Source organism: Ruditapes philippinarum, unplaced genomic scaffold, assembly GCF_026571515.1.
Source record: "Ruditapes philippinarum isolate M1 unplaced genomic scaffold, ASM2657151v2 ctg2410_1_1_1_1, whole genome shotgun sequence".
Lineage (NCBI taxonomy): Eukaryota > Metazoa > Mollusca > Bivalvia > Venerida > Veneridae > Ruditapes > Ruditapes philippinarum.
In genome coordinates, this window is record NW_026852249.1 from 147784 (window position 1) to 163976 (window position 16193).

Consider the following 16193-nt stretch of genomic DNA (forward strand, 5'->3'; position numbering starts at 1 on the left):
ATTTCTGTACATGAGAAACAACCAAGTGGTCAACTCAAAGAACTCCATAAAGCCAGCGGGGGTCCGTGGGGTGGAAGCTATGTCGACAACAACTATATTTAGTTGCTTAACTAATATTTTCGGAAAAGCTACTATTGATAGATTTTAAAAAGGAACAAATGGCAGATTTCATCGATTTGCATAGAGAATTTGAAACAAAGAAACGAGGAATTAGATTTGACACCGAGAGGGAAAGTAACTTTTAAGGTATATGTAGCTATGATGGACATATTTAAGGACATTGAAAGTCACAGTCTTCAGGAAAGTATAGAAAATGTTGGTCTAAAGTGGCAAAATGTCAATCACAGGTGATAAGCTTAGGGTTGATAGCTCCGTTGTAAAGAGTTGGTTCGACGGTCCTGTGGACAGCATGATTTGTCATGTAAAAGATATATTATCTGAGCCAAAAATGAAAGATGTGAAACTAATGCTCTTAGTAGGTGGCTTCGGGGAGAGTCGATATGTGCAAGATAGAATGGTGAAAGAATTTGGCAGCAAATACGTGATTATCCCGGAAGAAGCGGGACTTGCTGTTCTGAAAGGCGCCGTGAGATTTGGCCACGATCCTGATATAATGTCTGCACGAGTGATGCAGTATACCTACGGGATTCGTATTCTGGTTCCATATGATGAGTTTTTACATCCGTCTAGAAAGTTAAAGGTCGTAAATGGTGAGAAGAAAGCGAAGGATGTGTTTGATAAGTTTGTCACAGTTGGCTCGGAAATTCCTGTCGGATACAAGGTTACTAAGAGGAAAACCCCAAACGATATGAACCGTACATTTATACCTGTATTCAGAGCATCTTCTGATGTTCCGTATTTCACAACAGATCAGGGTTGCATGGAAATCGGATTTCTGGTGATAAATCACCCTGAAGGTAAAAGTCTGCAAGATAAAGTATTTGATGTCACATTCACATTTGGTGATACAGAGCTGTTTGTGGAGGCAAAAATGCTGCATTCTGAAAGAGAATTTAGTTTTGACCATCGACTGCTTGAAATGAAATGTGAGAACAAAATATAAGATATACAATGGAAGATCTATGACATATACGGAATGCATGTTCTCAATTTTTGCTTGATTTAAGATGAATAGAAATGTTTTAATATTTTCTACGCTTTATAGAAATTGGTAAACATATATTCAAGAGTAGAATAATTATTAAACAGATATGTTTGAATGTGCTTGCAAATATATTAGATGTAACGGTGCGCACAGTGAAAAGGAATAGCTGGTTTGTTTATGTAGGAACAAGCTTTGGAAGTTGAATATTGGAACTGTTTTTGAATATAAATCGGTCCATTTATCTTATTTCGTTTGAAAATTTGAAAAAGGCCACTCTGAAATGAGGGAAAACCCCCCGGGGTAAAAGGTTTCCAAAAGTCCCCCCTTTTCTAGGGGAAATTTTCATAAAACCCCAAACCCCCGGGTATTTCAAAAGATTGAAGTATGGATCTGAACTTTCAGTTGCACATGACACGTCGTGTTATTATTTCGAAATTTTGTGCCAAATAGTTTCAAATCCCTTGATTGACGAAAAAGTAATGGATCAGAAACAAAATATACCCTATAATAGATCATGTTTACCTTTGTCCCCAAGTGTGACAAAGACCTTGACAGCAGGGGTCGTGTTGCGCTTGACACGTCGTACTATTATTGTGACCATTTGTGTCAAGTAATTTCAAAATTCCCCGAACAAGCAATTTCAAAATCCCTTTAACGATGAAAAAATATGAAATATACTAACTCTAAAAAAACTTTTGAATTGCATCGATGGATAATCTGTCCAATTTGCAAACAAAAGCGGTTTAAAAATAACCACGTGTGTATATGAGTATTCTTGTCTTGAAAACCCTTAAAAACTGGGCACATACTTTAAGAAAGTTCTATTAATGGTTCTAGTATTTAAAATTTTTAATTTTTAGAAAAAATACCTATTTTAAATTCCCGAGCTCCCGTTCTGAGGAAATTTAAAAAATCTTTCATTTTATTATGAAAACAGTTTGATTTAAAAAACCAAAATAAAATTTCCCTATTTTAAACATCTCTTTTATTTAAAACCGCCTCTCCCCAATTAATAAAAAATTTTCGTTTTTGGGACAAGAAATAAAGTTTTTTGATGGGACATTTTAAAGAAGGAAAAATAAAAAAATTTAAAACCCGGGCTTTTACTGTCAATTTTTGAGGGTTTTTAACCTAAACAAATTATTTTTTATATATCACCCCCCCTTTAAAACGGAAAAAAAATACCCGTAAAAATTTATGCTTTTATATTAATGAAACTTTAAACAGCTTTTTTCGTAAAAGCGAATTTAAAAACCATTGGGAAAAGCAAAAACCCGGGGCAGTGCCCTTAAATTTTTCGCTGACATCAGGCTTTATATGATGCATATATTTTACAATATGGCACATTTAGATTTCAAAATACCCCAAAACGTCATGAGCTATATCCTTGACGTTGTCAGAAAATATGACTTCATTCAAACTTTATTTATATTTGCAATCACAATTCAAACGTCACATGTTAAAGAAATATTTGCGTTAAAACTTTGTCGTCAGAATGTCTCGAAAATCGGTCAATAAGAAAAGTTTGTCAAAAATAAGGCGACCAACTTTTTAGAACGTAAAAAATGATTATGGCTAACAAGAAAAAAAATCCAGGAAGCCACAGCATAGTTTTTGATTAGCATAAATGATACGCCCAGGGTTTCCGTTTTATACATACCTTCTGTTACTGATGTTCTCCTTCATCTTTCGCCCTCATTATCTTAATGTAAATAGAGTTTTTTATGTTTTTATTATTATTTTTATTATAATTATTACTTTATTTTGCAAAACTTGACTACAAAATTTTTGTGCGTACCAATAACCCATGGTACGACATAAAAATGGAAATCATGAAAATGTACATACATGTCTATATATCAAAGTTACGAATTTACGAAAAGTATGGCGGCATATTTCTGCCACCAGATAACCTGATAACTAACTAGTTAATTAAGAGGTTAACTAGTTACGTAACTAGTTAACCTGATATCTAACTAGTTAATTAAGAGGTTAACTAGTTACGTAACTAGTTAACATCTTAATTAACTAGTTAGATATATGGTTATCTGGTGGCAGAAATATGCCACCATAGAAAAGACAGCAGATATTGATAAAATGATTCATCCGCTAATGCTGCATATAAACTAGAAAATGATAAAAATAGAAATCTGGAAAAAAAGTTTGTTGAGGATTTAAACTTGCAACTTCGCGATTGTCTTGTTATCATACTTACCACTAGGACAAACGGCCGTAAGTTTCAAATAATGTATCAAGAACTTTATTATCAAAAATCAACTAGTTAATCATGATAAATTACGGAAACAGACGAAAACTTCGGAAAATTTATCAGTCTCAGGTCAATATTACCAAACAATATTTTTTCCAAATTGTAAATGTATGCATTCTGCATCGGTATAACCATTAAAACCTAGCTGCTATAATTTATTTGAACGAGTTTGTATTGATGCAGTATATCAAAGTCGGTATAAGCATGTAAAGAAGATAAAAGAAACGATAATAAAGTAATAATGGAAAAAAGAGAATATGAAAATACTAAAATGAAAACAACATTGTGCATCAGCAATGATCAAAATCATCAGAACAACAAAGGTCTAGGTACGATTCGAACCCAACATAGAGCGGGGGGAAATGTCACTCGACAATTTTCGGCATTTTTAACCAGTCGTGCTATAGACGCATGCAATTTTTATACCACAATAGTTCCACATTTTGTGTCAAGTACAATGATGACTCGATACGGAATTCTGGACTCTCAAAATAAAAGAAATAAAATAAAAAGATGAAATAAATAAAAGAGGAATGTAAGAGAAAATGAGGTCAGATGGAGTATTTACAAAGTTTTATTTTTTTTAAATAAGTAAAATTGATTATAAGATTATCTATTTATAAGTCAAAATTTGAAAAATGTCCTCGAATTATTTACTATGAAAGGTTAAAGCTTTTTAACGTGATATTGTACATTTTGTAAAGAAAAAAAAAAGATTATAGTTGTAATTGTTTCGCATGACAAAACATATAGTCTATTTAAACCACAGATATATAAGAGATAAAATCAATATCTATATATAAAAAAAACAAAGTAGCAATATTGAACAAAGTTGTGCAATAATTTTAAAATATTATATATACGAATACATTTTAAACTGGCAAATATAGCCCGGCTAGCTCAGTCGATAGAGCATCAGACTTTTAATCTGAGGGTCATGGGTTCAAGTCCCATGCTGGGCGCAAACTTTTTTATTTCGTTTCTCTTTCTTCATAATTTGATCATATTCATGACAATGTCATTACTTTAAGTGGTGCTACTTCTGGTAAAATGTAGACCTTTATGTTATTATTTCCTTATTAATTTAGTGTTTAAAGATTGTTTATCATCGTTAGATACCCGCGGCCGAAACATTATTATAAACATTATATGTTAATCAACCGTTGGTATCCGATAATGATTGTATGTATAAAATATGGGACAAATAAAGTAACATTCTTTTCGCAAACAAATCTGTAAGTACTTTTAACATTTTTGTTATAGATACAAATAAATTGATTTATTAATAAATTGCAATAACGGACAAAGTTGTGCAATACCTTTTATGTATTACATATAAGAATGCATTAATGTTTGCATACATAGCCCGGCTAGCTCAGTCGGTAGAGCATCAGACTTTTAATCTGAGGGTCATGGGTTCGAGTCCCATGTTGGGCGCACATTTTCTTTAATAAGTCAAAGTCATGATAATTTCAAAAAGAGTTACCAACGTTCCCCTCTAAAAGGATGTTGTACATGAATTTCACAGAGTTACAGAGCAATGTAAATTAAACTCTAAGCTATATACAGTCATTTTCCCCTGTTCGGCGCCAATGTCACAGGGTGAGAAAAATGTGCAGGCTGACCGGGACTCGAACCCGGGACCCTCGGAATACCATTCCGCGGCTCTACCAACTGAGCCATCCGGCCGCTTACACATCTCCCTTAAATAGTGAACAGTTCCGAAGGTCCCGGGTTCAAGTCCCGGTCAGGCTGCACATTTTTCCTAACCTGTGACACTAAAAAAATGATACAAATAGAAATTTGGAAAAAAAGTTTGTTTAGGACTTAAACTTGCAACTTCGCGATTGTCTTGTTATCATACTTACAACCAGGACATCCGGCCGTAAGTATCATATAAAGTATCCAGAACTTTACTATCATCGAACATCAATTAGTAAATCATGATAAATTACGGAAACAAACGAAAACTTCCGGATATTAATCAGGTCAATGTTACCAAACAATATTTTTTCCAAATTGTAATTGTAAATGTATGCATGTCCGACAGTGAAATCTGCATCAGTATGACTATAAAAACCTAGCTGCTATAATTTATTTGAATGAGTTTGTATTGTTGCAAGATATTAAAGCGGGTATAAGCATGTAAATAAAAGAAAATATAATAAAGCAATAATGAAAAAAAAGAGAATAGGAAAATACTAAAACGAAAACAACATTGTGCATCAGCAATGATCGAAACAACAAAGGTCTAAGTACGAATCGAACCCAACATTGAACGGGAAAAAGTCACTCGGCGATTTTCGGCATTTTAACCAGTTGTGCTATAGACGGTGCGATTTATATACATGTACCACAATTTTTCAACATTTTGACAGGACTTTATATACAACGATGATTTGATATGGAATTTTGGTCTCTCAAAATGAATAAATATATAATAAATAAATAGATAAATAAACAAAATAAAATACAACGTAAATCCTAGATAAAATAAATAAAAAAGGAATATAAGAGAAAATGAGGTCAGATGGAGTATTTTGCAAAGCTTTATTTTTGAAAAATTAGCAAAATTGATTGTTCGATTATGTATTTATAAGTCAAAATTTGAAATATTTTCTCGAATTATTTATTAAGACAGGTCAATGCTTTTTAACAGGTAAATGTTTTTTAACATAATATTGTAGAGAAAAGAATTATTATTATATATGTGATTGTTTCGCATGACTATATAAACGACAGTTTAATATTTGTGCTAAATATTTAATAGATAAAATCAATACTTATAGAAAATAATGCAAACTAAAAACAATGAAGCAATATTGAACAAAGTTGTGCAATAATTTAAAAATATTATATAAACGAATACATTTTGTATAGAATATCGCCCGGCTAGCTCAGTCGGTAGAGCATCAGACTTTTAATCTGAGGGTCATGGGTTCGAGTCCCATGTTGGGCGAATATTTTTTTCTTTCTTTCTTTCTTTTTTCTCTTCTTAATTTGATCATATTCATAACAATGTCATTACTTTAAATGTGGTTGTGATGGTTATGTTAAAATGTAGACCTTTATGATATTATTTCGTTATTAATTTAGTGTTTAAACCTTGTTTATCATCGTCGGATACCCATGGCCGAAACATTAACATTAAATGTTAATCAACCGTTGGTATCCGACGATTATTAAATGTATGAATTTTATAAAAAAAAAACATAGGTCGATATGAACATTCTGAATAAAGTGCAAAGAATAGTATTTTCCCAAAGCATAGAATAAACAAAAGATATTTTTAGAATATCACCAGCTATATATATGTTTAACATAATTTACATGTGTAGTACGACGCAGCCACTTTAATACCACTTTAAATTTGGTATTAAAGTACTAGTATTGGTTTCTGCTTAAGCCGGTGCTTAGGAACGTGGACGGTTAATTGCATTTTCCCTACCGTTCATTACGTTTCATGTTAACTTTTATTAACGAATGATTTATATTGCAAGTAATTTTACAAAACCACCGCATTTCGGACAACAAAATTATTATGACTTAAATTTACTTTAAAAAATTGCGCCCAACATGGGACTTGAACCCATGACCCTCAGATTAAAAGTCTGATGCTCTACCGACTGAGCTAGCCGGGCTACGTCATTCTCGCTTTATTTTATGTATTCCATGCTCTTTGTAAAGGTAATACATAAGTTTGTAAGACTGTATCCAATTAAAAGTGTTTCATTTTGCTTGTTTTAAACATGGGAAGTTTTAGAAATTATTTTTTCTATAATTTTTTTTTGTAGGATGAAACATAAATACCTTAAAAATTGATAATATTATTGATTATCTTATTAATTATCTTATTGATTATTTTCAAATGTCATGCTAAATGAAATACAGTTTATTAGAAGGGAGACAACCCTGGCATGTCATAATGACATATTTATTTATTTTTTCCAAATTGTAATTGTATGCATGTCGACAATGAAATCTGCATCAATATGACCATTAAAACATAGCTGCTTTAATTTGTTTGAACGTGTTTGTATTGATGCTAGCTATTAAAGTAGGTATAAGCATGTAAAGAAGGTAAAAGAAAAGATAATAAAGCAATAATGAAAAAAAAGGGAATAGGAAAATACTAAAACGAAAACAACATTGTGCATCAGCAATGATCGAAACAACAAAGGTCTAAGTACGAATCGAACCCAACATTGAGCGGGAAAAAGTCACTCGGCAGTTTTCGGCAATTTAACCAGTTGTGCTATAGACGGTGCGATTTATATACCACAATTTTTCAACATTTTGACATGACTTTATATACAACGATGATTTGATATGGAATTTTGGTCTCTCAAAATGAATAAATATATAATAAATAAATAGATAAATAAACAAAATAAAATGCAACGGAAATACAAGATAAAATAAATAAAAAAGGAATATAAGAGAAAATGAGGTCAGATGGAGTATTTTGCAAAGCTTTATTTTTGAAAAATTAGTAAAATTGATTGTTCGATTATGTATTTATAAGTCAAAATTTGAAATATTTTCTCGAATTATTTATTAAGACAGGTCAATGCTTTTTAACAGGTAAATGTTTTAACATAATATTGTAGAGAAAAGAATTATTATTATAGATGTGATTGTTTCGCATGACTATATAAACGACAGTTTAATATTTGTGCTAAATATATAATAGATAAAATCAATACTTATAGAAAATAATGCAAACTAAAAACAATGAAGCAACATTGAACAAAGTTGTGCAATAATTTAAAAATATTATATAAACGAATACATTTTGTATGGAAAATATCGCCCGGCTAGCTCAGTCGGTAGAGCATCAGACTTTTAATCTGAGGGTCATGGGTTCGAGTCCCATGTTGGGCGCAACTTTTTTTCTTTCTTTCTTTCTTTTTTCTCTTCTTAATTTGATCATATTCATAACAATGTCATTACTTTAAATATGGTTGTAATGGTTATGTTACATGTAAAATGTAGACCTTTATGATATTATTTGGTTATTAATTTAGTGTTTAAACCTTGTTTATCATCGTCGGATACCCATGGCCGAAACATTAACATTATATGTTAATCAACCGTTGGTATCCGACGATTATTATATGTATGAAAATATGGGGAAAATAAAGTAACATTTTCTTCGCAAACAAATTTGTAAGTTACTAAAATCTCCGTTTAACATTTTCATTAGAAGAAAAACACACATGTATGAATATCTAAGCAGAATAATTATATGGTTGCAATAACGGACAAAGTTGTGCAATACCTTTTATATGTTACATATACGAATGCATAAATGTTTGCTCACGTAGCCTGGCTAGCGCTAAAAATTGCAGTCGGAAGAGCATCAGACTTTTAATCTGAGGGTCATGGGTTCGAGTCCCATGTTGGGCGCATTTTTTTTGTTTCATTATTTCTCAAGTTAAACATATCCTGAATTGATTTTATAGGGTACACAATGTAAGGGCATGTTCAATTATTTAAAGAAAAGTTTGAATGTAATGGGAAAATATATTTACATTTCTGACTTCCATATTTTTTTCAAATCTAACATAAATGTTTTTACACCGCACGCTGATGGAAAAACCATTTGTTATATAGGAGACGCCTGTTTATACATGTGTTTTTTTTGTGTGGTCATCATTTTAAACAGTAAAGGATACTGTTGAAAAATATCTCAAGAATAGTATTTTCCCAAAGCATAGAATAAACAAAAGATATTTTTAGAATATCACCAGCTATATATATGTTTAACATAATTTACATGTGAAGTACGACGCAGCCACTATTATACCACTTTAAATTTGGTATTAAAGTACTAGTATTGATTTCTGCTTAAGCCGGTGCTTGGGAACGTGGACGGTTACTTGCATTTTCCCTACCGTTCATTACGTTTCATGTTAACTTTTATTAACGAATGATTTATATTGCAAGTAATTTTACAAAACCACCGCATTTCGGACAACAAAATTATTATAACTTAAATTTACTTTAAAAAAAGTTGCGCCCAACATGGGACTTGAACCCATGACCCTCAGATTAAAAGTATGATGCTCTACCGACTGAGCTAGCCGGGCTACGTCATTCTCGCTTTATTTTATGTATTCCATGCTCTTTGTAAAGGTAATACATAAGTTTTGTAAGACTGTGTCCATTAAAAGTGTTTCATTTTGCTTGTTTTAAACATGGGAAGTTTTAGAAATTATTTTTTCTATATTTTTTTTTGTAGGATGAAACATAAATACCTTAAAAATTGATTATCTTATTGATTTTCTTATTGATTATCTTATTGATTATTTTCAAATGTCATGCTAAATGAAATCCAGTTTATTAGAAGGGAGACAACCCTGGCATGTCATAATGACATATTTATACTTGTTTTCTCCCTTTAATAGAAAGGTTATGGTGTGTGTTGTTTTTTTTAAATTTTGTTTCGAGAAAGTTCAATTTTAATAAAAAAAAATGTTTTGAGATGCTTGTATAAAAGTAGTACTTTATTATTTTCTCTTCACCATGGTTTTTGAGGAACAAATGCCTGCAAGTTAAAATAAAATATGATGCAATGGTAGTGTTTTCCATGTAATTGTTAATCATATACTATTTTCAATTGACTTGAATATTTAATGTAATTGAATACAGCCATAGAAAAAATTCTACAAACCCTTATTATAATTTGCCTTTGTAAAACGTTTTCAATGTAAGATTGAGTTGTTTTATTGTTCTTTCTGCTAATAAAGCCCGTATGTAAATATAAAACATAATTTGGTTTGAAATAAAATGTCAATGTTATCGTACATCCCAGATGTTATTTGAAAAGATAGGCTTTTATCAAATATATACAAATATCAAATCAGGGTAAATTTACTTAAAAACCGATTGAGGAAGCGTTGTTTGGTTTTAATGGAACGTGTATATTCATCGATATTTTGCAGATAATAAAGAAAATAGGTAAACAGGAACAAAAATATCATGCATGGATCGATAACATTATATATATTTTGTTTATTATCATATTGTTTTAGAATATTTTTTTTTAATTTCTTATTTCATTCTTTTTATGTTTTTACTCGTATAAATATCTTACATTGTATATCAAATTCAAGCATCAAATATAAACATTTATTATATACTTAAAAATGAAATATTGAGAAATATTGATGAAATTAAATGCGTATTTCTATTTTCCGTATTTTCACTGTAACAATTCATTTTTCACTGCAGTGAAACATATTTGCAGTATTTACACTGGTGTCTTGCCGGACTACTTCCTTCTAGAGTTAGCCAATGCACAAATCAAAAAGGGAATTCTTCCTATTCATAAGGTTAAATAGAGGTGGTATGAAAATTATCATAGTTATTTCACTCGAGGCAATACCACTCGTTAAATATTTATTTTCATACCACTCGATAAAATTCAATCCAGTATTTATAGAAAAAAAAATTAAATATCCTCTATTTATCACATACCCTTGCCACTTTTGAGACTCCGTAAAAATGGTATTGCACGGTCGTGCATGTATTTTGACGTGACGTCATTAACGTTATACAAACATAGTGTAAAGACGCTCTATATGTTAAACTATAGGCACGTCAATGAAAACTGACTCTTTCTCACTTTAAACAGTCTTAATTTTTGGGTGTGTGAGAAAAAGAATATTATATTCGTGTAGGTTCATTACTAAATTTATTGTACTCGCCAGGGGCTCGCATAATATGATTTTATACAACTTGTTAAATAAATTCAGTTTTGAACTTACACTCATTCATTATCCTCTATTTTTTTATTCTAATATATATCAAGGAATATTTGTATACGTCTGTATGGCTATTGGCTATGCAAAATGGATGTCTGTTTTGAATAAGATAAGGCAAATAACAAAATATATTTATTATTATTATTATTATTATTATTATATATACGATATTTTTTCTTACATTTTTCGGTTGCGCAAAATGGATTTCTGTCTTGATAGAGTGAAATGGATTTCCGTTTTGTAACACAACCATGTTCGTGTCTCAGATTCATTAATATTGTCAAGTTATTGTATTCTAAAGTGACATGGTATATAGTAAGTGAAAATGGGAATGTCAATTTGACATAATTTCTTTCATGTCTATAATTTACCTCGAATGAACGACACATAATTCACGTGGGGTAATGCATCGGAATTTACCTGTTACGTAAAAATTATAAAAGGAGTGGGGCAGTCTTTTTATATTATAGACAGATTTGTATTCTATCCTAATCATTTTCCAATACTAACTGTTGGTCAATTACCATTTTAATAGTCAAATAGTCTTTTAAAATATATAGTCCATACGGTTCAACTTGACAATGAAATAATGACTTTAAACAAGCAATCTTTTGAATTAATATATTTTCTCTAAATTATATCAATCAAATATCAAGATTCAAGATTTTTTTCAAAAGGCATAAACATTTTATAATGTCCGTCGCCATAAGCAAAATGACGGTTACAAAAATAGTAAACGAGAAAAGTATGTAGTGAACTGAATTCAAATTATCTATACAATAACATTTTTATATTATAAAGCAACACAAATACATAGTATTTCAATATACATGTATGTTTGAAAATAATAATATACTATATATAAACAATATCAATATTTGAAAACAATCAATTATTCGTTCTATCACGTAATACATTTGCGAAGTAGATAAACTTTGAAAATCTGTTAACAATTCCATGCTTAGGATTTTTCATTGAAAATATAAATTTATTTATAGTAGGCCAAGAGCAATAATATTGAGGTAATTATTATTTCCTTACTTCCCTATACAATGAGCAAACCAGTATAAAAATGATATTCTGTTTTGAAGATAAGTGTTATTGAATTTGGAAAAAAACTGTGAAATGAAAACACCTATTATATCAAGAAATAAATACAGCATTCTGCTTTCAATACTGTATATTTGAATGGCGTCACGACAAAACAAACTTTGTGCGTTTGCGACCAGCATGGATCCAGACCAGCCTGCGCATCCGCGCAGTTTAATCAGGATCCATGCTGTTCGCTTACCAACTCTATTACAAGTAGAGAAACTGACAGCGATCAGTATATGGATCCTGATCAGACTGCATGGACGCAAACGACCTGTGTTGGTTTTTTCATGACGCGGCTCATATTTAACAAGGAAGTTGTCATTCTGACAATTTTAAACATGTACAGGTCAAAAAAGATCTCGTAATTTTCAATAGAATGTTGAAAAGAGTTGAATAGAATTGAAAATATTTGCTCAGTTCAGACGGTTTATCTATGATTCATAGTTTGGTTAAATCAAGTTATACATGAAGAAGGTGTAACAACCACGCTTGACAACCAATGTGGGCTAACTAGACAATGCGTCACGGAATTGTGTATAGCTTCCGGACGTTTGACCCCACACGAACTTTTGAAATAACTTTAGAAATAAACTCATCATTAAAGTATCACTAATTTTGTAAAGACCGGAAAAAAAATATGGTAAAATAATTAAGTTACGTGTTATCATCTATGACATCAAATTAAAAAAAATATATATATAAAAGGAAGAAAATAAAAGAATATTAAAGAATACATAATTAGTAAAAAGGTATTGCATAAATTTGCTTAATACTGTGAGAGTGTGCTTGCTTCAACTATGGTCAAATGTTAATATATTGACATCCTAATTCTTTTTTTTTTAAATAAACTTTGATAATTTTCTCCTAACAAAAGAGTCAAAAGATAAGGGTCATTAATTAGGACACTTAAGATATCAGTTTTTATTACGATATTCAATGTACAGGAAGATTATCATGAATAAAATTTATAAAATTCTAGAGAGATAAACACCTATTTCATACTTCATGTATATGTTTACATTGACAACAAATTAACTGGATGTATCTATTTAAAACATATACATCTTTTAAAAGATAGCATTAAAACTTACAGGATATATGTAAAATGAAAACTGGCCATAAAATAAGTATATAGTCAAGATTTGAAAGTTGATTTGGATTGGTGTATTTATTTGTGTAACCCCTTTTCATTTAATTTATAAATATTTAACTAAATAGGCAGCCGTATTTTGTATATACTTGTTCGTAGCTTATAATTGTAGAAACAAATGCTATAATAACTATCAAAATGTTCAAGTTAGACAAATATATATCGTCTGGTTCCCTGCCTACATTTACTACTAGAAGTAGTGTAAGGGCAGGGAACTCCAGACTGTAAGGGGAAGGAACTTCAGACTGTAAGGGGAAGGAACTCAAAACTGTAAGGGGAAGGAACTCCATATTGTAAGGGCAGGGAACTGCAGACTGTAAGGGGAAGGAACTTCAGACTGTAAGGGGAAGGAACTCCAGACTGTAAGGGGAAGGAACTCCATATTGAAAGGGGAAGGGACTCCAGACTGTAAGGGGAAGGAACTCCAGACTGTAAGGGGAAGGAACTCCAGACTGTAAGGGGAAGGAACTCCGTACTGTAAGGGGAAGGAACTCCAGACTGTTAGGGGAAGGAACTCCAGATTGTAAGGAGAAGGAACTCCATATTGTAAGGGGAAGGCACTCCAGACTGTAAGGGGAAGGAACTCCAGACTGTAAGGGGAAGGAACTTCAGACTGTAAGGGGAAGGAACTCCAGACTGTAAGGGGAAGGAACTCCATATTGTAAGGGCAGGGAACTCCAGACTGTAAGGGGAAGGAACGCCAGACTGTAAGGGGAAGGAACTCCAGATTGTAAGGGGAAGGAACTCCATATTGTAAGGGAAAGGAACTCCAGATTGAAAGGGGAAGGAACTTCAGACTGTAAGGGGACGGAACTCCATATTGTAAGGGGTAGGAACTCCAGATTGTAAGGGAAAGGAACTCCAGACTGTTAGGGGAAGGAACTCCATATTGTAAGGGGAAGGAACTCCAGACTGTAATGGGAAGGAACTCCAGATTGTAAGGAAAGGAACTCCAGATTGTAAGGGAAAGGAACTCCAGATTGTAAGGGGAAGGAACTTCATATTGTAAGGGGAAGTAACTCCAGACTGTTAGGGGAAGGAACTCCAGATTGTAGGGGAAAAGAACTCCAGACTGTAAGGGAAGGAACTCCAGACTGTAAAGGGAAGGAACTCCATATTGTAAGTGGAAGGAACTCCAGACTGTTAGGGGAAGGAACTCCAGATGTGTAAGAGGGGGATCTGCAGATTGTAAGGGAAAGGAACTCCAGATTGTAAGGGAAAGGAACTCCAGATTGTAAGGGTAAGGCACTCCAGATTGTAAGAGGGGGGTCTTCAGACTGTAAGGAGAAGGAACTCCAGACTGTAAGAGGAGGATCTCTAGATTGTAAGGTGAAGGAACTCCAGATTGTAAAAGGGGGATCTGCAGACTGTAAGGGGAAGGAACTCCAGATTGTAAGAGGGGGATCTGCAGACTGTAAGGGGAAGGAACTCCAGATTGTAAAGGAAAGGAACTCCAGATTGTAAGGGGAAGGCACTCCAGATTGTAAGAGGGGGATCTGCAGACTGTAAGGGGAAGGCACTCCAGATTGTAAGAGGGGGATCTGCAGAATGTAAGGGAAAGGAACTCCAGATTGTAAAGGAAAGGAACTCCAGATTGTAAGGGGAAGGCACTCCAGATTGTAAGAGGGGGATCTGCAGACTGTAAGGGGAAGGAACTCCAGATTGTAAGAGGGGGATCTGCAGACTGTAAGGGGAAGGAACTCCATATATTTTGGCAAAGCATAAATAGATAAAAGTATTAATTCATAAAAAGATTGGAACAGTCTTGTTTATTTTTAGACACATTTTTTACATTTTACTTTTTCATTTACATTTCCTAATATCAACCGACAACTCAATCTTTTGAAATATATGGTCCATTCAGCAAAACCTGACGGTAGCAAGTTGAACATAATGACACTTTAAACGAACTAAACCATCATTCATTTTTGGTGCTTTTCGGAAAAAACATGATTAAAATTAAAAGTTATAAACAGTATTTGGCCAGGCGAAACTGCACGGATACAACCAGTTTTGCAATAAAACGAGTTACTGCAATACTTTATTGCAAAACTAGTTGCGATGACACAAATTTGTTGCAATTTTTTTCACAACCAGTTTTGCAATAAATGTTTCTTATACCAGATTCGTATAAAGACTATACTCTAAACATAATTATGTTTAATATATTTTTTATATCTATATATAAGAATTGACATGCAGTGAATTTATTCAACAAATTTGTATACATAATTAGCATCACTATCCATTCTAAGCTCAAGCATCTATACAAAATATATGATATTAAAATTGAATGCTGTTTTGAAATAGATATCATCACATTGACATTATCAACAAAAACAACTGTACTTTCGTGTAAATGTTATAACAAGATTATTGCAAAACTCTTTGCGATGACATTATTTTGTTGCAATCGTTTCACAACCAGTTTGGCAATAAATTATCCTTACCGGTCTATAAGATTTCATATACAGATTACACTCTAAACTTTCTAATGTTCATTAAAGTTGTATTTATGATCTGACATGGAGGATTTCAGATTATACAGCCGGCAAAGGCGTTTTACTTTCAATTTCAAATAGTTAAATAGTGATTCGAATTCAACAAGTTGTTTGACAATTAAGGAAGTTTAACACTGTAAAAACGAAAGCTTTATCAAATTTCATAAAACTGTAATTATTTTCAGGCAACGCAAATTGAGGTTTTAAAAATGAAACGGGAAACCTGGGCCTGTCTCGCCGGTGATGGGGGGCCCGTAGAAAGTATTTTGGGCATTAAGAAAATGTCTTCTTTAAAACAGGCTCA

General features: G+C 32.2%; 1 protein-coding gene and 6 non-coding genes across 7 annotated transcripts; 5 read left to right on the forward strand and 2 right to left on the reverse strand.

Annotated features, from left to right (window-relative positions):
• Window positions 1-334: 334 nt before the first annotated feature.
• LOC132754097 (heat shock 70 kDa protein 12A-like) lies at window positions 335-1063 on the forward strand. The gene has a single exon (XM_060744696.1). The coding sequence runs from the start codon at window positions 335-337 to the stop codon at window positions 1061-1063; it is 729 nt and encodes a 242-aa protein (XP_060600679.1).
• Window positions 1064-4263: 3200 nt separating this feature from the next.
• Trnak-uuu (transfer RNA lysine (anticodon UUU)) lies at window positions 4264-4336 on the forward strand. Its single transcript has one exon. It is a non-coding gene; the product is annotated as a tRNA-Lys (tRNA).
• A 402-nt stretch (window positions 4337-4738) lies between these two features.
• On the forward strand, window positions 4739-4811 carry Trnak-uuu (transfer RNA lysine (anticodon UUU)). The gene has a single exon. It is a non-coding gene; the product is annotated as a tRNA-Lys (tRNA).
• A 1449-nt stretch (window positions 4812-6260) lies between these two features.
• On the forward strand, window positions 6261-6333 carry Trnak-uuu (transfer RNA lysine (anticodon UUU)). The gene has a single exon. It is a non-coding gene; the product is annotated as a tRNA-Lys (tRNA).
• Window positions 6334-6942: 609 nt separating this feature from the next.
• Trnak-uuu (transfer RNA lysine (anticodon UUU)) lies at window positions 6943-7015 on the reverse strand. The gene has a single exon. It is a non-coding gene; the product is annotated as a tRNA-Lys (tRNA).
• Window positions 7016-8185: 1170 nt separating this feature from the next.
• On the forward strand, window positions 8186-8258 carry Trnak-uuu (transfer RNA lysine (anticodon UUU)). The gene has a single exon. It is a non-coding gene; the product is annotated as a tRNA-Lys (tRNA).
• Window positions 8259-9393: 1135 nt separating this feature from the next.
• Window positions 9394-9466, reverse strand: Trnak-uuu (transfer RNA lysine (anticodon UUU)). Its single transcript has one exon. It is a non-coding gene; the product is annotated as a tRNA-Lys (tRNA).
• Window positions 9467-16193: the final 6727 nt, after the last annotated feature.